Source organism: Mycteria americana, chromosome 6 (genome assembly GCF_035582795.1).
Source record: "Mycteria americana isolate JAX WOST 10 ecotype Jacksonville Zoo and Gardens chromosome 6, USCA_MyAme_1.0, whole genome shotgun sequence".
NCBI lineage: Eukaryota > Metazoa > Chordata > Aves > Ciconiiformes > Ciconiidae > Mycteria > Mycteria americana.
In genome coordinates, this window is record NC_134370.1 from 55,834,594 (window position 1) to 55,855,027 (window position 20,434).

General features: G+C 41.6%; 1 protein-coding gene across 2 annotated transcripts; it reads left to right on the top strand.

The window, feature by feature from the left end:
* Nucleotides 1–8,705: 8,705 nt before the first annotated feature.
* On the top strand, nt 8,706–17,814 carry PYGO1 (pygopus family PHD finger 1). Of its 2 annotated transcripts, none has more exons than XM_075505970.1 (3): nt 8,706–8,875; nt 13,347–13,432; nt 15,178–17,814. In XM_075505970.1, exons 1-3 carry the CDS (start codon nt 8,827–8,829, stop codon nt 16,297–16,299), a joined length of 1,257 nt encoding a protein of 418 aa, XP_075362085.1. In that variant the 5' UTR covers nt 8,706–8,826; the 3' UTR covers nt 16,300–17,814. The 2 variants fall into 2 exon arrangements, with proteins under 2 accessions (XP_075362085.1, XP_075362084.1); XM_075505969.1 differs by lacking the exon at nt 8,706–8,875 and adding an exon at nt 8,964–9,252.
* Nucleotides 17,815–20,434: the final 2,620 nt, after the last annotated feature.

The window sequence follows — 20,434 nt, forward strand, 5'->3', positions numbered from 1 at the left end:
TGGGTGAGTGCACCATCTATGTAACTAGGTCACAGTGTACTTAGGCGTATTTAGTTATCTGTTCTTGTGTTCTTCCCCGCTTTTGTTGCACAATAAACAAAAGAGGTAACTAAGTTTGATTTGTAATCTCCTCTTAAAGGATGACAGAATTCTGAGATTTCATAGTGGGGCTTTTTACTGCATTTTCTAACAATGGTATGTTTGTGATACCTTTTCTTTCTTTCTTTTTTTTCCTGCTTTAGCTGCATTTTCCTTTCATAGTCTACAAACATCCAAATTCAGACACTGGTTGGTTCCTGCTTCCCAGCAGATCTCCTATTACTCAGACATAGCTACTTGTTCAAAGTGGAAGTTTTGTTATTGCATTCCAGTAAATATTTTCCTTAAAAACTAAGACTAAGCTATAGTTGCCAAAAAAAAAAAAAAAGACATAGCACATACTGTCATGTAGCAGTCCTCTCGATTGTCTGCTAACTAACTACATTTCCTTATTACTTGCTAATTGTGGAAATATTTGGTAATTACTGCAAATACGTGAGGTCTTACTGTAAGAAGGCCTGTAACATTATGGTGTGTTAACCTTGGCTGGCTGCCAGATGCCCACCAAGCTGCTCTCTCACTCTCTCTCCTCAACAGAATGGGGAGAAAATAAAATGAAAAAGCTCATGGGTCAAGATAAAGACAGGGCAATCGCCTACCAATTACCATCCCAGGCAAAACAGACTTGACTTGGGGCAAGATTAATTTATTGCTCCTGGTCTGTAGTCACAGAGGCCACCTCTGCAGCCCCCCTGCTACCAAAACCATGCCACCTACACTCAATACACACATTAATGATATTTTTGTACTAAGATTTTGGTCCTGTTTGCTGTTTAATATAGAGCTGGCTTCTGAGCATCCTGCTCTTAATTTCAAAGAAAAATAATTGTAGTTGAAAAATTCAACTACTGATCTGGACGGAGGGAAGGGCAAGTGATATAATTTAACTGAGGTGGCTGTAAAATTAATTGTTCCTCTTGACAGACATGTTCTTGCTAAAATCTGTCCCTATTCTTGACTATCCATGTCATTCCTAAGAGATCAGATATACCCCATAAGCCCCAATACAAAGTCCTCAAAACAGAAACTAGTACAGTATCATCAGAAACATCTGGCCTCTAAATCTGACTTGAAGTTTTGTAACCATGAGCTGAGCATCAATATTTTGTCTCGCTACTAATACATGTTGGTTTTAATTGAAAACAGTGAATCACAAATGCATGGATTAGACCTATTCCTTCGTGTGCTCTTTGACTATAGCAATGAGGTCTGATTTTCTTCCTTAGTGCAGAAAGCTGTTACTTACCCATCTGTAACTAGAGTTAGAGCAACTGTGGTGTGGCTAGAAGTAGCATATAGTGGTATCACATAATCCAGAGCAGTCTACAGAGGTACTGAGGGAGGCTCTGCTATTCTCTCAGTGACTCTGCCTGATACTCTGAGCTGCAGTTTCCGCATGTACTTAACTCTGACTGGACAAGCAGTCCCAGTGCTTGAAATTAAAGGACTTCAGTCAGCAACGCTCAATGAGTCTGATCCATCCCAGAGGCAGCGCCCCGTGAACTACACTCTCCAAAACCATAAAAAGCAGACCACGAACCAAAACAAATGCATTTTTGTGTGTGGAAGTTTCTATAATATATGGATCTTGTCAAATGAATATGACTTGCAAAACTTCATAAAGAAGTTGGTGTATAAGAGAAAAGAGGCAGTATATCAAGGAGGATTCCCTCTAGTGCAAGCAGACAGATAGGCATGTGTCAGGAAGCTCTGTGCCTGTTTGGGGCTCTTAGTGGGGCTGAGGGCTGAGATGAGAGAATAGCCACACAACTGTGCTAAACCTGGAGAGCTTTTTCTGCAAGAGGCTCTGCTACCTCTAGAGTTAATGTTTACCACTCCTTTAGTTTTACAGCAAAGATTTCACTTTGACAATTCTGCAATGCAAATCCCAGAAGAGTCTTTGCCTAAATTTACTTACTTACTTACAAATGCCCTGATGCCTAGGACAGCCTGGGACAAGGCTTCCTTGGGTTTTACAGCACACAAACTTTATAACTTTGACTCTCAGCAAAGTCATCGACAGAATCTGGATCCAAGAGCAGATTCATAACCAATTATTGCAATGATCAGCGTGGCCTTTGCAGAAAACTAGAAAGGGCTCTGGAGAGAACTGAGTAAGTGCAGGAATTAAATACTTGCCTCTCTTCATCAAATCATGATAAACAGGAAAATGTAAAGGCTTAAGGATGATAATCCAGAAAGCACAAGAAATTGCATTTCTTTCATTTCCCCACAGAGTGTCCCCATTTCACTATTCATTGCTCAACAGGTGACCACTTCTTTGAGTAGGTAGTAGTCCATTTTGCAGAGGAGCCCACAAAGGTTTGGTAAACATGTATTCGTCCTTTTTAAAAATTTATTACGTTGATAATTTTAACATGGCAAACTGAAAGTTCCCTTTTACTTATCCTAGAGGTAAAGGGGAAAGAAATCTTATGTTCCTTTGTGACTTGAAGATCAAACAAGTTTTTTTTTTTAATGCATGTATACACACACACACACTGGATTTCTTGTCAAAATTTTTGTACTTTGGTATATAAATAAATACAATAATGAAACTTAAGTTCCTAGATAATCAACGTCTGTCTTCATATTTTAAATGTTTAGGTACTATACTTACTATTTTTTATATATCGGCTATAAAGTTTTATAGTTTATAACTGTTGATAAATTGTAGTTTTTAACTTCATAAGTCATATGTGGTGTTGGCAAAAGTATCTGAGTGCATTGAAGTTTTTTTTTCCTGAAATACTTGAGCATGGCTATATTTTAACTGTAAGTTGAAAAGGTAAGTGTGCACTCAAAAAAAAGAAATCAATTAGTCTCGCTGAGTTTCAGAACTAAGAGCTTGCTTTGAACTTTAAAAACTTTGTTCCAGTATAGATATGACACTAGAGTGCCCTTTGTACACCCTTCTGAGCCATTTTTTGATCAGTCCATTAATAACTTGTCTTGCAAAGCTTAGAAAAACGTGTTTTATCAGCCAATGATTTGCAATGTGATTAGACAAAGGCATGATCATTCTCAGGCATTTTACTTGATTTCAAGATATATTGTGCATCATATGGAAGAAAACTAATGCAACGGACTACAGAAAAAAATCTTACATTCTTTCATGGGCTAACTCGTAAAGCAATCTGTTCTGCAATTTTTTCCTACAAACAGTTTTGTATTCATTTCAGATTGAAGTTGAAACATGAACAGACAATTAATTAGATTTTGTTTTGTACTTTATATTATGTGGATGAATGGTTAATGCAGAAGTTTAGACAGTCTTAATTTTTGTTGATTAAAAGCAGAAATGAAACAGACGTGGGCTCGTGAGACCTGGTTTACATCACCATAACACATGTAGCATTCACCAGTAGGCGAACAATTTGCACTAAAATAGCTTCAATGACTTGTGCTCAAACTGTTTCAGTTACAGTTACAATCCCTGAGATTGGCAGAGATGCTCTACATCTGATAGACCCAGAAGGGACCTGGTTAACACATTTTTCCAGAGCAATACCAGCTGCATAAGTAGCTAGACTGAAAAGGCATAAAACCCACATCTCTGTGTAACTTATAAACATGCACATGTTTAGTTTTACTGCCCTGAAAAAGGGAGATGCGGAGGAGGAGAACAAATGAGTCTGGAGGAAGAGGTGTAACTCTAGTGTAACAACAAAACCAGATTTTTAGTGTTGTCTCAGGCCTGACAGAAACTCCCTCCAGCCTTGATAAATAGTCCTATTTATCACAGTAGTATTGTGAAACATGTACAAGTTTGTAGAACTAGAACTTTAATTTGTATAACATGAAAAGGGGCCTTTTAGAAAAATGAATTATTGATTTTATTTTTTTCCCTCATAACAGGTGGGGGCATCAAATCTACTGATGCTGGAAGACTGTTATGAGCTAAGGCTATCACATTCCAAATTTCCTTAAATGTGTCCCTTTTCTCCAGCTCAACACTTCCTCTCCAGGTGGGAGGGAGTACTGGGTTGCTTGGCTTCTGTGTGCACATGCCAAAAACCTGCACAGGTGCTGCCAGATCCTGCCGTGCACGTGCCATACCATGACGTTGCCCACAGAGGCCGGACGTACTGCCCATCTGCATGAGCCTGCTGGACTCCCAGGTCCATGTCCATTGTACAGGGGTCCATTTCTGTCTCGCTGTGTAGGAAATCTTCTGTGATGAGTGGATAAATCACAGTAACTTGACACATTAAAGCTGTGTATGCTTTACTTTAGAACGTGTATGGCTTACATGAGAGGAAAACTTTTTTATTTTTCCCTGGTACCGGAAGTGGCAGAGTTACACAGTTCAGCCAGCTTCCAGCTTTTTTCCTTCTGATTTCATGCTTTCTTTTTAATTTCCTAATTTTATTCCTCTGGGATGAAATCTTGGCCCCCATAAAATCAAACTGAACAAATATTTCACTTTTTCCTTTTTTGAATTCCTTAAATGTCAGTGAATTTCTCCAAGGTGTTTATATTTTTTCCATTAGCACATTTGCATACGTTCATATGTTGTCAAAATGGGCCTCTATGCTACTCTCTGCTCCTGAGATATGCAGCAGATACATGTGAAAAGGTGCCATAAAAACCTTTTAAATGTTCATGCTCTGTTGTGGATCCATGCGTCATTCATATTTCTCTCCTGATAATGTAATGAAGTGTTGATGTTCAGACGCTATGACAACGATTAGTAAAAGAACTTTCTTTATCTACTGGTAGTTTGTACAGAAAGGCTCTTTTAGTAGCTGTCTTTTTAACCTGAATTCAGAAGGAAAGGAACCTAGAAGTTAAAAACTAGCTCTTCTATACTTTGTAACATTTTTAGGCCTGATGTGTCACATGTGGTTGAAGCTACTGTTATCTCACCAAAGCCACCCTTTTCAAGTCAGGGTGAGTTATAAAGTATTAAATAGTATTTGTTCACAACAAAGAGTACTCTGGCAGGGAGCAAGAGCTTTCTGTGTGGTTGGTTATTGTTAAAAAGAATCACAGAATCATATAGGTTGGAAAAGACCTTTAAGATCATCGAGTCCAACCATAAACCTAACACTGCCAAAACCACCACTATACCATGTCCCTAAGCACCTCATCCAAACGTCCTTTAAATACCTCCAGGGATGGCGACTCAACCACTTCCCTGGGCAGCCTGTTCCAATGCTTGATCACCCTCTCGGTGAAGAAATATTTCCTAATATCCAGTCTAAACCTCCCCTGGCGCAACTTGAGGCCATTTCCTCTTGTCCTATCACTTGTTACTTGGGAGAAGAGACCGACCCCCACCTCTCTACAACCTCCTTTCAGGTAGTTGAGAGCGATAAGGTCTCCCCTCAGCCTCCTTTTCTCCAGGCTAAACAGTCCCAGATCCCTCAGCCGCTCCTCATCAGACTTGTGCTCCAGACCCTTCACCAGCTTCGTTGCCCTTCTCTGCACACGCTCCAGTACCTCAATATCCCTCTTGTAGTGGGGGGCCCAAAACTGAACACAGTATTCGAGGTGTGGCCTCACCAGTGCTGAGTACAGGAGCACAATCACTTCCCTAGTCCTGCTGGCCACGCTATTTTTGATACAAGCCAGGATGCCATTGGCTTTCTTGGCCACCTGGGCACACTGCTGGCTCATATTCAGGCGGCTGTCAACCAACACCCCCAGGTCCTTCTCTGCCAGGCAGCTTTCCAGCCACTCTTCCCCAAGCCTGTAGCGTTGCATGGGGTTGCTGTGGCCCAAGTGCAGGACCTTGCACTTGGCCTTGTTACAATTGACCTCGGCAAAGAAGAAAATTATTTCAGAATGACAGAACCATTACAGTTCAAAGAGACCTCAGGAGGTCTTGACTTTGAGCCAAACCTCCTGCACAAAGCAAGGTTAATGCTGAACTTGGGCCAGGCTATTCTGGGCTTTGCCCAGTTGGGTCTTGAAAACCTCCCAGGATGGAGATTCTACAATTTCTTTAGTTTCTTGTCCCAATGCTTGCTTAGCCTCAAAACAATTTCCTCCCCTCCCCCCAGCCAGTTGGAACCTCATTTCAAATTATGACCACTGAATCTCATTTTCCTGTTAGGCACTTCAGTAAAAAGCCTGTCTCTCTCTTCTTGGTAGCCTCCACTTAGGTGGTGGAAGGTTGTTACTAGGTACCCCTAAGCTTTCTTAATTAATGCCAACTTTTGAGAGGAAGGAATATCAGAGTAATTTTAAGGACAACCAAGGAGCAGCGAGGCTATCAGGTGGTGAATAGTATGTGATAATGAGAACTTTCATAGACTTTTTTGGGAATATTTGAGATGCTGGTGTAGACACCCGAGCAAGTGAATTAATTCCCTTCAGACACTGCATCAGCCATTTCCAATGTAGGTTTAGAAGCATCAAGTCAGACCAACAGGATTCTCACAGACCACTCACTAAAGACCTGAGTACAAGTTAAAGCTGAATTTGGATGAACAGCAAAACAGACATAATTTTTTGCAACTAGAGCACTGGGTTAAGTCTGAATTCCCTGCTCACATTTCTGATGCAGACAATCTCCCCCTAGGAACCTTTACAGACTCAGTGACATCAATCTGTGCATCCATAATTACAGTCTACATGCTATTACAAGGCAGCCTTGCGCAAAAGCTCATGCAGTCCTGGGAGAATCATCTAGGCCTACAGCGAGCTCCATCACAGAACATGCAAGTCTCTTCACAAATAAGACACAACTTCCTCCAAATATAGACTAGCTCACACCCACCTTGCTAATAACAGGCTATACTTCTCTTCAGCAAGATTACACAAAATTAACCAGCAGATCCCATGAGAACATTGGCAATATGCTATACTTCAAGGTACATGCATTCTGGGATCACTGCAAAGTAAGAGACTGTGGACAAATAAAAATGATGTCTAGGGAAGGCCAGAAATCGACACAAAAAACTGAATGACATTTTATTTAGTTAGACATGCAAAATGTAAAAGCAAAAACATAGTAGTACCTTAACCTTTACACAAACATCACTTTTTTTCCCCTCAGAAAAAGTGTTCCAAATACTGGAAAAGTACCAACTACCCATCTAACAAGAAGGTATGTAAAGAAATAGCACTGCTAGGTATGGTGAAATAAGGCATGTGAGCAAAACCCATACTTTAGAGGTGGACATCTTTATCCCAGTTAAGGGAAGATAAATCCTTATTCAGAAGATAACTATTTTTAATACAGTTGATTAACAGTTTTGATCAAGGATGAGGACTCCATATGTAACACCTCTGAAATGCAGCCATTTCAGAAGACTGGAAACTGTGGTAGAATGTATGTTTCCACAAGATTACAGTGACACCAGCAGTGATTTACCTATCATCTTGTGTTTTCCAAGGGCTCTGAAGGGTTTACTGACACTGTGAGGGCCACCAGTGGGTTCCTAGAATCATAGAATAGTTTGGGTTGGAAAGGACCTTTAAAGGTCACCTAGTCCAACCCCCCTGCAATGAGCAGGGACATCTGTTGTGTCTCCTCTGTACTACCCGCAGGCCAGAGACCAGACTGGCGGGTGATATCTACCTGTACGGAGGGAGTCCCTCCTTGACGAGGGTCCTCCAGCCAGCGTGGACCTACCTGCCAGCAAGCTGCTGGAGCACCGTGCTTCAGCGCTTCAGATAAACGCCCGCGTGGACTGGGAGGAACTGGAGTTGCAGCCCGGAGGCGAGAAGAATGCACGTGTGGCATGAGAGGTAAGCGGTGAAGCCATTAAAAACCCGGGGAGCACAGCCTAGACCGGGACCTGAGAAGCCATTACTCGTACGGCGCTTGACGTGGATGACTGCGGCCAAGAAACCACCAGAAGGAGCCGCACGGTTGGCCCCAGCCCTCGCTCCCGCCTGTCCCTGTCGCTCCCAGGCAGGGCAGAGACTGCTCGTGCCCTGGCCCCCGCCCTCACGCGCACTAACGGTCCTAACGGCCGCGCACTGGGCGCCGGCCTCGCCGCCCCTCAGCCGCCGCGCGCGGCTGGCCCGAGCCCGCCCCGGGGCTGCCCCGCGGCCGGCGCCTCGCCCGGCGCTTCCCGGCGGCCGCAGGCCCGCGGCGGCCGAGCCGAGGGTGGCGGCGCCAGCGGAGCCCGCCCCAGCGCGGCGCCTTTGTTCCGAGCGGCAGCCCCCGAGCGGCGGCGCGGGCCGGGGGCGCGGCCGGGGCCGGGGCCGGCAGCCCGGCGGGAAGAGCCGCGCCCCGCGGCGCTCATGGCGGGAGCGCGGGGAGCCCCGCGGAGCGCCCCGCCGCCGCGGGGGCCGCCGCCGCTACTTCTGGGGGCCCGGGAGCCGGCTGGCAACGGCGGCCGGGGCACGGCGCGGTGAGCGGCGCTGGTGGCCGGGGGGGGCGCTGTGCGGGGCCGCGGGGCCTGGCAGCTCCGGCGGCGGGCGCCGAGCGAGGCGGGCGCCCGCAGCCCGCGGGGGCCCTGCCCGGCGCGGCTCAGCGCTCCGCGGACCCCCGCGCAGCTCCCGGGCAGCGGCCCTCTGCTCGTTGGGGCCGGCCTCGCCCTGCCCCCGCCGCGGGCCGCCGTAGAGCCCTCCCGCGCCCAAACTTTGCAAAGTCTGGCAGCTCCGCTGCTGGGGCGGCGGCGGCGGCGGCTACGGCAGCAGCGGGCGGGGGCGGCGGCGGAGGAGGCGGGGGCGGAGGGGGCGGGGTGCGGGCCGGCGGCGGCGGCAGCATCAGCATCAAAGAGCCCCGATTCCTGCCGCCCTGGGAGCCATGCGCTGCTGTCTGTAATGTCAGCGGAACAGGAGAAGGACCCTATCGCGCTGAAGAGATCCCGAGGTACGAGGAGGGCTGGGCTGGGCCGGGCCGGGCCGGGCCGGGCTGCGGCGGGGGGGGCCGCTGCTGGGGCCTAACTCCCGTGAGGAGAGCTGGCGGTGCCGCGGGATGCGCGCACCGGCCGGACTCGGCTGCCGCTGCCCGCCGGGCTCCGAGCCGGCCGCCGCGCTGCCCGGGCCGGGCCGGGCCGCCCGCGCCCCCGCCGCTGTCCTTCCCTGCGGCTGGCGGCGGCGGCGGGGCCGGGCGGCGCGGGAGCCGCGCTAAGTTTGCACGGTGGGGCCCGGCCTGGCCCCGCGGGCTCCCGCAGCCTCCGGGCCCTGAAATGCAAAACTTGGGGCTCGCTCTGCGCGCAAATGTGACCCGCGAGGGGAGGCGTGCGGGTGCGTGGTTATGTCTGTTGTGTTTTTGTGGATGTGCTGTCCATTAGTATGCAGCGTGCATACTGTTGGTGCAAGGGAATACGTCGGCAGTGCCACATGTCCGAGTTAGTGTTGATGCAGAGCCTATAAATTACACTTGAGCATTCGCTCTTCTACCCCTGGTCGTGCTCTTGTGCTTGATTCTAGTTGGGGTTTTGTTTTTCTCTTTTCGGGAAACGAAAAAATTATCGAAATATTATTCTTTATTAACAGCACTGTTGTATGGCTCTAGTGAGGTTTGAAGTATGTGTTTCTTTGAAATGCGTAAGGAGAAGAGTAGAAATATGTTATCTCCTCAGACTTGGTCTGTGCGACTGACTTTAATGGCAGTAGCACACCAGTCTACATAGTGGTAGTTGTGTCCTTATAGTCCTTAAAAACAGAAATGCATTTCTGAATGAAATAATGAAAGACAGTAGGGTGACCGAGTTGGGTGAAAATCACGGCAAAATGATAAGATCTGCAATTTATTGCTTCTCTTTTCCTCACCTCCTGTTTTGCCCCTGGAATTCTATTGTTCTTGATGTTTTAAGCTTTTTTATGGTTGGGTAAGTGGGGAAAGGTGTGGATTCTGCTATGCATATTGTCATTGATTTACAGTTTGCTTTTCTAAAACTGTTCTAGTAACAGCTGGATTGCAACCTTGAGAATGAGAGAATGAAAATATGCAGCAGTATTACAAAGGAGACTGGGATTCATTAGACTCCTTCACTCTCGAGCCCTGATTCTGCAAATATTTGAGCACATACAGTTTCACATGCCTGAGTTACCCACCGAGTTCCATGCGATTACTCCTTAATATCAAAACTATTTACAGTGTCAGGGCCACAGAATAGGCTCACCAAATCTGATTGAAATGAGACTCTTTTTAGTTTTCTGTCTATAATGAGAAGTTTATTCAGCCATTTATGTTTCTTGGGAAAACGTTCTTACTGAGATAAAGCGCTGTTTAAAAAGACTCTGGCATCCATCCTATAAAAACCTAGACAGAGATTTGTTAGTGAGTATGAAAATACTCCATAATGTGTTTGCAGTATGTTAAGTATGGCATAAATTACATGCAAAGTCATAATCTCTTAATATGTAAACAAAACTACAAGTTGCAGTTCTACTAACACTGAAAATGTCTGTCTTGTGTATGTATGAAGTAAAGAAGAATATGGGACTTTTATCCTTTTCCCAAATGTAAATGGCTGAAATACATTTTATCTGTTACTTAATAAGGGAATAGTTATCAGATATGTATTTATATCTCTAGATCCATTACATATATGATGCCCCAGTCAAAAGGATTGTATTTTTTCCTGGAAAATTAGTCTCAGACAATGAAATAGTTTTTTGCACCCTTAGTGCAACGTTCCAAAATGCTCGGTACACCTTTTAATGTAAGTCTGTGTGGTAGGTACTGAAAGTGACTTTCTGGAAAGTTTATTTTGGCTGCATGAAAATGACCGTTATTCACTCTTTTTTGGAGTTATGCTAGGACTAATGTTCTGTGTCCTTTCATGTATAAATTAAATAATTATAAAATCCACAGGGAAAATATAAATTCATAGGGCTAAATTAAATCATTGGCCTCACACAGCAAGAACTGAAAATACAAAAGCTTTGTACCTTTTCAGGCGTAGGACTCAGTTCTGCAAACCTAGGCATATGAATGGCTTCACCCGTGTTAAGTAATTAATGCAGAAATCGGTGGAACTTGTCACTGGAATTCTAATATTCATGTGCTTATGTTTTTGAAGAATGATATCCCAGAGAGGGCATTTATATTATAAAGTTTTAACTTATGCTACTGTAAAACAGCACTTGCATATGATCCTCAGTATTCTACTTGATCACAGATCTACTAATATCTGTGCTGCTAGTTGTTGTATTTATTAGAAGAAATCTGGATATTTGTAATATTTTGCTATCAGTGGTTAACATTGTTTATGTATTAAGAGTACATGACCATGAACAGTTGTGAGGAATGGTGTTCACAGTACAATCTCCCACTGAGTTTATGATAAACGTATAGGAATGCTGGAGAAGAAGCTAATGGAAAGTGCAGGGATGGTTTTGAGCATATAGTTTATCGAGATGATGATTTATAGAGTTGGAATTTAAGGGAGATTTGTCATCTTTTATATAAACTTTATGCTGTGATTAGTATCTATAGTTAATGCAGTGGTGGTGCTTCATAGCAGACTAAGTGTATGCAGGATTTTGTATTCTAAATCAAGACAAACAGGACTCTTTAAAAAAGAGTAATCCCTAGTTACTATGATGGTAGGTTATACTGCAATATGCTATGCTCAAGCATGAGTTTATTTTGAGAACATGCTCATGACTTCATGCCCTATTCTTTGAAATTCAGACTTAAAATTTGATAGGTGTTGATTTGGGATGTCCACGTATCTTCCTTATGTATAATGAAAAATGAAATTGAATTTCAACAATGACAGCCAAAGCCAAAAGGAACTTATCAAAGCAGAGGTAGAACTGGATTTTTACTTGAGGTAGGACTGGTAAATTCCCTGAAACCTCAAAAAAGGAGGAGGGAGGAAGGAAGTGCTAGGAGTGAAAATTTGTCAGGCCCCCTTTGATCAGCAGTATTTGAAATAACTGTTGGATATTTCAGTCTGTATACAGTAGGTCTACTTCTTTGCTGTGAGAAGAGATTTTGTGTTACTTTACTGAATAGTCCTAAAGCTGGTTTAGCTGTCTGCTGGGAATACTTGTCTAATGTAGAGCGGTGTAATGCCGTACATTATGCATCTTTGCATAATACTATTGATAATTCAGTTATCTTCAGGTTGCCTTTGGTAATAAAGACAAACCCGTGTGTTCAGGTGTATGCTTGCAACTTGATAAAGTTTGACTTGTATTCTGAATATGAGTTCTAAACAAATAAGAGTAAAATTTTTAGGTTGGATTGCCCACTTCTTACTGTTATATACTGTTAATATATATATATTTTTGTTTTTTGAAGAGCAAATAAGCTATTACCTTAACAGGCCTGGGAAAAAATGAATTAACATACAGTTTCTTAATGTAATGATGTTAGTATCTTAACATGTGTTGCTCTCATCTCTCCCAAAAGTGATTTTCATACTTCAGCTCAGGGTTTTCTTTGCATTCCCATATGATGGCAAGTCCACTTGATCCCCATGAAGGCAGACTGGCTGGGATAATAAGGAATATGCTAGACTTTTTTTTTTTTTTTGTCTATGGTCTAACTAGAGTTTTAAAAATGAAAGCCACAATTTATGCACCTTTGAGAGCTTATCCCACTGTTACGAAAGCTGAAGAATAATCCCAGGTGAAGTACAGATATCTCTTTGTATTGCTCAGTCAAGTCTGATTGAGTGATCGATAAAATGAATGTTCTTTACTTCTTTTTGTGCCAGAGCAGCCGTGCTCAATTATTCTGTGAGGTTTCTGCAGTAGGGCAGGTCCACTTAGAGCCCCTCTCGTTTTTGGCAGGTGTCTTTTTGTTCGATCAAGTCTTACATTTAGCGAAATTTAGATCTGATAAACTGGAGATCTGTCTAAACAACGTGGCAGGCTTTCAGTGGTTTTCATTCATGGATGTACTACTGTTTGCTTTTTCCTTCATGGTGTATTGTAACGTACTGTTGTATATTGGTACAGTGAGTTTGATAAATGCTATGTCTGTGTAAGTTAAATAGGAGGTGAATCTTAGGCATGGTTTTAAGCAGTTCTTTTGAAAGTTTTATGCATTATGCAAACAAGAAATACTTCTAACTGGTGAAGTGGAGATGTTAAGAACCAAGGGACAGATAAACATAAAATAAATGGAAATGTTTATTCCAACTGTAATGAGCATGAATTGAACATTAAAGTGGTAATAGAGTAAGATAGCTGTATACAAGGTATGCTAACTTTTACCTCTAGATGTTTGCTGCTTAAGGACTTGCAATGTAAGGCACCAGAATTAATGCAAGTTCAGCATTTGTAACAGATATCTATTGCTATGACAGACAGAGGCAAATTTAAAATACAGTCTGTAAGAAAACTAATGCAGTATTGCACTGATTGAAATTTTGTAGGTGGTGACAGTGGATTGGATGGGTTAGGAGGACCAGGAGTACAACTTGGAAGCCCTGATAAGAAAAAGCGCAAAGCAAATACACAGGTAAATTCCCTTTGGTTCTTTTGATTTCTTAATAAATAGTGCAGTCAGATGTTGTTTGCTGGTATGACTGTCTCGCATTGTTCAGAATATCAGTCTATTCTCACAAATAGCAGTTACATACAAAATATTTCAGTTGTGCTGTGAAGTTGAAATCTTCATAATACTAGTTTTCTCACTGAAGTTATTTTAATCTCTGTAAGTTGCCAAAGACCTATAAAGAGAGGAGCACAGTGAGATTGCAACAACTTGTATTTTACCATATGGATTTGATTCTGAGACAGACTTTCTTTTAATGACTTTGTAGCCATTGGTAGAAATCTGTACAGCATGAGTAGTTGCCATGAGACTACTTTTCTTCTTATTTTTATTCATATATGTGTAGGTTTGTGGGCTAATGGATCTGTACAGTTTGTTAATGCTTTGACCAAACTCTTGGCATATTCCCCAAGTGATTTTCAAGCAAAAGCTGTGAGGCACATTCGGCTCCTTTCCAGTGAATCCCTGCAATTTGGCATTTCTATACAGTTTCTGTTTCCAGGGAAGGAAGCCTGAATACAAAACATCTAAAGCAATTAGATATCTGTAGTGCAAAATTTTCCTTTGTGTGTTCATTCAGCTTTGAGTGAGAGTATCTGTGATTTGGTACTGCCCAGTGAGAGTAATTTTATTTATGTAGGTCAAACAATCACTTTCTGGTAGGCCTATCCAGATTCCATTGAGATGTGGATCTGTTTTCTTAATTTTTGTTTTGTTTTAGAGTAGTCATAGTGAAACCTGCTCTGAGAAATACTCAATTTAAGGGTTTCAGACCTCTTTCCTCGTGGAGCTTTCCCTGTGTTCTGGAATGGTGATAACTGTAGATGGCATCCAGATTAGTTTCCTCTCTTTTCTTACCAGGTTCAAAACTTGCAGCACAGCAGAAATTTTTTGGGACAAAAAAATATTCAGTCTTAGTTTATTAGTATTTAGGAGGAAATGCTTTCTGTGAGCACAGTTAGCATGAGGCTGAACCAGCTAGATGTTCCCCACAGGCTAGTCTAGAATGAAATTCAATTGTATAGCCACTCTGATGACATTTAAACAGCCTCTGGGATCTATTAAACACTTGATTATGCTCTGTAATCAGAAATCCTTGTATTTTATACCTACTGACTATGCTCTGCAGACTGTCCACAAGCACTGAATGCTCATAAGGGACACCTCTGTTTGGTACACAGAATATAGAAAATTCCTATATGCAGACTCCTATATTCTATATACCGTTTTGAGGGTTATAGTAACATTAGGTTTGTATATCCTCATAGAAGTGGGGTGTCTTAAGAGATGTATATTCAGTAAAATGAACCCAAAATGAAACTAAGGAAATGTGTCAAATCTGCTCTTCAACATTTGGAAATATTTTGTGTGTGTGTTTAAGTGACACATGGCTTTCTCTATTGTTGCTTTTCTTACGTAAAAGATTAAGAAATAGAAGTCACACATCAAGTAGTATTTTCAGAAGCATGGTTGTGCAACTGCACGATTTTTAGAAATTGAGATTACTATAAATCACCATGTTATCAAAATCCTCTCTTGCCTCTATACTGAAATTTCAAACAGCCCTGCAGAGTACAGTGGGTGAGCTTTACACAACAGCTGAACAGTTCTTTTAGCAGTAGTGCTGCTAATCCAGGACCTTTGTGGTTGGTCTGTCTTGCAGGGAAATACTAAAACTAATTTAAATGTTGTATTTAAAACATTTTTAGGGATCATCATTTCCTCCTCCATCTGAATATGCTCCACCGCCGAATCCAAGCTCTGACCACCTTGTAGCTGCAAATCCATTTGACGACAACTATAATACGGTGTCTTATAAACCACTTCCTTCAGGAAATCCATATTTTAGTAATCCTGGTTACCCTGGCTTTGGAGGCTATAACACTTTCAGAATGCCACCTCACATGCTGCCCAGAGTGTCCTCGCCATATGGTGGTTCTTACTCCCTCAGAAACCAACCACATCCCCTTCCTCAAAACCCTGTGGGAATGGGTTTTAGTCGACCCCACTCTTTCAGCTTCGGTCCACATGATAACCCAGGTTTTGGGAATCAACCACCTTATAGTAGCAGTCAAATAAATCAAAATGTCAGTATGCCTGGTCAGCATTTCAGACCAAATCCTGGTGAGAACTTTGGCCATTCTGGTCAGATACCTCACCCTGATGTGCCATCTAACTTTGGTCCTGGAAACAATCCAAATTTCCCAAATTCTCAGCTAGAGTCAAACCATTCTTTTGTTCCTCCACCAAACACTTACAACCAGACAAAATCATCAGCACAAAAGCAAGACTTTAGTCAAGGTGCAAGCAAAGCATCCAGCCAGAACACTGCTGCTCATCAGCATCATCACAGGACAGAGGACATTGTGAGTCAAGGTAACAGTGACCTAAAAAATGTTACCCGAAACAATGTGGTAAATCAGGATAACAGCCATTCTAATAGTGCTGATAACACTAATGCTGGTCATTCAAATGGGACTCAGAGTAAGTCCCGCCAGCCTCGAGGTACTGCTGAAGGATGCAACTCTGAAAAGAGCAGTAAAACACCCCTTCATCCCAGTCGTCATGGTCACTCGTCCTCTGAACCCGTCTATCCATGTGGAATTTGTACACATGAAGTTAATGATGACCAGGATGCCATCCTGTGTGAAGCCTCTTGTCAAAAATGGTTTCATCGGATCTGTACAGGCATGACTGAGTCAGCTTATGGCCTTCTTACAGCAGAAGCATCAGCAGTGTGGGGCTGTGATACTTGTATGGCTGACAAAGATGTCCAGTTAATGCGTACAAGAGAGACTGCAGGACCACCTGCATTGAATACGGATGGCTAACAATGTGAATTGGTGGTAGTGGTTGAAATACTTGCTATGAAGAATTGGTTACAAATTGGGTACTTCACTTTCTGCAGACAATCAGTTGTGTTTGATTGCTGTCATCTTTTTTTTCCCTAAATCTGTTTTCATTCATAAACTTCCATCTCAGCTTTTGTGCTCTTAGTTTTATGTGTGCAAATGTTTTACAGGATGGAATATTTTTTGTTTCTGATTAAACTGTAAAACATAACTGACAACTTATCAGAAGTAGGATGTGCATTGACAATTTTATTGAAGGCAAAAATATGCCTGCATGAATAGCCCCTAATTTGCTAGTGTTAATGTGTTAACTAACACTAGCATTTAGTGCTCAATTTTAATGGTACTATATTTGCAAGTACTCATTACTTTTTTTGGGGGGGTGTGGGGTGTGAATGTCCATTACTGATGTTCTATCCTTTCTTTGAATATAGTGGAGATGACATGGAAGAATGTGCAGTACTAATAGTTTTTATTTTAGGGTAAATACAGAGGATTTCATATGTGCTTTTTCCTATTTTTGAAGTAAAGCATTAATACACTATTCAAAAATTTATTACTTCATTCTTAGTAACACAGTGAAACATGCTAACTCTCACACATTTCTATTTCCCTGAAAAGGCAATGATCTCTTTTGACTTCTCAGCAAATACTTACTTGCTGAGGACTCTTGCTAGGTCTTGCAGTATTTGGAAATAGTTACAAAATATTATTACATTGGAAGAAGAACACATCAAGTTTATGAAGTCCAGTGCGTTAAATCTAGAGAATACCAAAACTAGGGTTGCGTATGTAACCTTAAGTCATTTATCTTAAGCACATACATTAGGATAGAGTCTCTGCATCTGTCACGGTTGTGCAATCATGCACCTCTCTCTCATTCTTTCTCATTGATGGTTCTAGTCTCCCACCGCAGTGCTGCCCGAGAATTGTGAATGAACTAGTGCAGGGAAAGTCCTGCCCGTCTTCTAGGGCTTTCAGCTAGAGCCTGCTTGGTCCTCCTGAGCTTACATGGTCCACTTGGCATGAAGGAGGGTGCAAGGCAATGGCGTGTGCTCAGCACAGGCTCTGAACTGCAGGATAATTTGGCCAAAAAGTCTTAAGACTAAATTCCCACCACTGCCTCAGCCAGTCTTGCAGTGAGGGGGTGGGAAATCTAGGGTGAAGAAAAATACAGCTTTCACATCAGGTGAGTTTCGCTCACATGAGGAGCGAGTAATCAGAAGTTTAGCTTCTTTGCTAAACTTGATATCCTACTGACAAGTATGAATGGCACTAGAGCCTGATGCGTGATGCTAAGAATTCTATTTTAATATGGGTAACTTGATGTTATTCTTGATCTCAGAAATAATCCCCCCTTCTTTTTTAATGTGGGGAAACATCTAGCCTTGAAGACTTTGGCCTTAGCAGTGTGATAAAGTTGCATATGCAACCGAAAGTGCGCATTTCTGTAGAGAGAAGTGTTGTTTTAACTTAATAAAAGGTGTCACTGTAGTAACAGACTCTGCTTGTCATACTCACCACTGTGCTGGAAACTTCTAGTTTTTTAAACAATCAGCAATTAAATCATAGGTCAAGCATTAACAGGTACTAGTCACATTCCTTAATGTGATAAAGTGTTCAGGTCTGTGGTGATGAGTGATGTAGGCACCTATATAGAATACAGTCATCTATATAAAGAGGTAGTTTTTATGATAAGCTATGCTAATGAGTGAAAAGTAAGGCCTGTTTGCTAGTTCACCATTGTGTTTGATTTTAAATGGGCTCTGCTGTGGTACTTTCCTGGAAGGTACTGTGCAGATCTACATAATTGTCCTTGTTTTATTTTAAAAGTTATAAGTTTTATATACTCTTTTACTGAAGAAGTGCAGTATTGCCCTCCTTTTTTGCCTTGCCTCTCATCAGGAAAAAGGAAATAATGTCTAAAGTGTAAATGAGACAATTCATATCTTGAGGATTTCCTGTATGGAGATGTAAAGAAAGTGTGAGGCAGATCCAGGGCTTCTGTTTTCATCATTATTTGCTTTATTGAGTACAGAGACTAAACTTAATCTTGTTTTGTTAGAGGCATGATATTTAAAAACAAAAAACAAAAAAACAACCAAGCAACAACCTCTGTTAGAGAGATTTATTCTTCAGTATTTTTCCTAATGACTGACTGTTAGAGTTTGCTTTTGGTATCTAAAGTAGAACTTAAACCCAACCTTGTTTAGATAGATTTGTGCCTCTGGGAATCAGTTTAATCTCTGCAACAATTTGCACTGTGAAGTTAGTGGAGCTGGTTCAGACTTACAGCAATGTAAATGAAATAAAAAATTTTGCTCAGTGAAAATTCAACAAAAGCTCCAGTGATGATAGTTACCCAAGCGTGCTGTTCACAATACCTTTCTCACTCCTACACCCCATTCCTGTTGTGAGAAGAAATTTGGGGCATTTGTTCTCAGAAGTCCAATTAATGTTTTAACATTTTGGAGCAGACATTGTATTTAAAATAGCCATGTATTTCTTAATCTCTCCCTCAACCCTACATGAAGTTAGGCAAGTGTTTTCTATATTAGCTAGCAAGACATTAGAATTAAATATAGTGTTCTTACAAACTTAAAATCAACTGGAGTATCATTTTATAAGGCCTGAAATTGTGTACTTGAGAAAGTTATTCTAACAATTTATTTCAGTTTTTCTAAACTGGTACTATGTTGGGTTTGTAACTCAGTAAATTTTCTGCGTTTATTAACCTACAAATTCAAGGCATTAGCAAATGCCAATTATATCAAATAAAAACAAATGAACAATAAAACCAAACTTGTTATCACACTGATCCTAGAGATAGGACTGATTAGGATCTCCAGAAGTCATCCAGCCAATATGCTTGCCCTACTGATACGCTTTTGGCATACCTGGACTCTTTATCTAGAGAGAGGGTTATACTTTGTTTTTCTCTGCATGTATTGACTAGTATGCACAGGAAAAACAACAATCATGTTTTGTTAGTAAGATACTAGGAAAATGTCAGCTGGTTAGAATTAGAAATTAGTTATAGAAGGGTGGGTGGGAGGGAGGGCTGATTAGAATAGGTGAGTTTTTTTGTAATACTCTACATGAAACAGTTTGTATTGAATTATCATGTGCTTCTTTCATTACTAGTGATTTAGACTGTACTGGTGCCACACACCAAAAATATTGCAAAGATTTTGTAAATCTTACAAACCTTAACATTTTTGTGGGAAATGCCTGTGTCCTTTTTAAACACCTCCTTGTTGTGGTCAGAAATGCAGCCTATATAGCCCAAAATGTTTCCCCCCCTCAATAAATAGGTATAGACTGGATTGAACTGTCCTTAATACTTAGGGGTTTTGCCAGAGACCAGTTTTAAATGAGAAAATATAGAATGTGCTCTTTAAAATACTTGTTTTATTGGTGTCAGGGTAAGTGACAGTGCTGCATATATGCTAGAGAGTCGATATAAAAAATCCTGTTTCTGGCTGTTTTACCTGATCCCTTCTACAACTTGAGAGAAGCAGGAAGCAGGTTAACTGTGCCTCAATCTCTTCTTTCAGAAGATCGGACTAACGCTTACTTCCTGAGGGTGTTTAGAGGCCTAGTTATTATTTGAGATCTTCCGATGAAAGAGACTAGAGTAAAGTAATAAAGTTTGCTCTATTTAAAACAAAAATATCATTTTGGGGGCTGCTCAAAGAAGAGCATACTTTGTGACCTCTGAAGTTTTTAATCTAAGAACCAGTTTTGTAATCACATTTTTCAGGCTTAACTTCAAGCATGTGAGAATTAACGAAGTCAGTGGAACTGCATGCACACAGCCAAGAATGTTTCAAAGTGTTTACAGTTCAGGGCCTATGATGTTTGCAAGTGAAATGCTTTTTATGGTTTGAGATTTTTACAAAATCAATGGTGTTCAAATGTAGCACCTCTTTAACATTTGTCTTTATTCCGAATTAATACGATAACACATTTGCATTAAATATATCCCTTTCATTTTATAAATAAACATTGCCTGGCAGTAAAAGTATTGGTGTAACATTTTTAAAAAAGGAAGTCATGCTTCTTATCATGTTGTATGTGACTTAATTGACTGTTTCATATTAAAACTAATCTT

Excerpts from the sequence above, each read along its gene's own strand:
- PYGO1 (XM_075505969.1), top strand. The coding sequence starts at position 9,195 with ATGCAAAACTTGGGGCTCGCTCTGCGCGCAAATGTGACCCGCGAGGGG. Across the intron at positions 9,253-13,346 it reads CCGCGAGGGGAGGCGTGCGG|GTGGTGACAGTGGATTGGAT; the intron begins GTGCGTGGTTAT and ends GAAATTTTGTAG. Across the intron at positions 13,433-15,177 it reads AGCGCAAAGCAAATACACAG|GGATCATCATTTCCTCCTCC; the intron begins GTAAATTCCCTT and ends AAACATTTTTAG.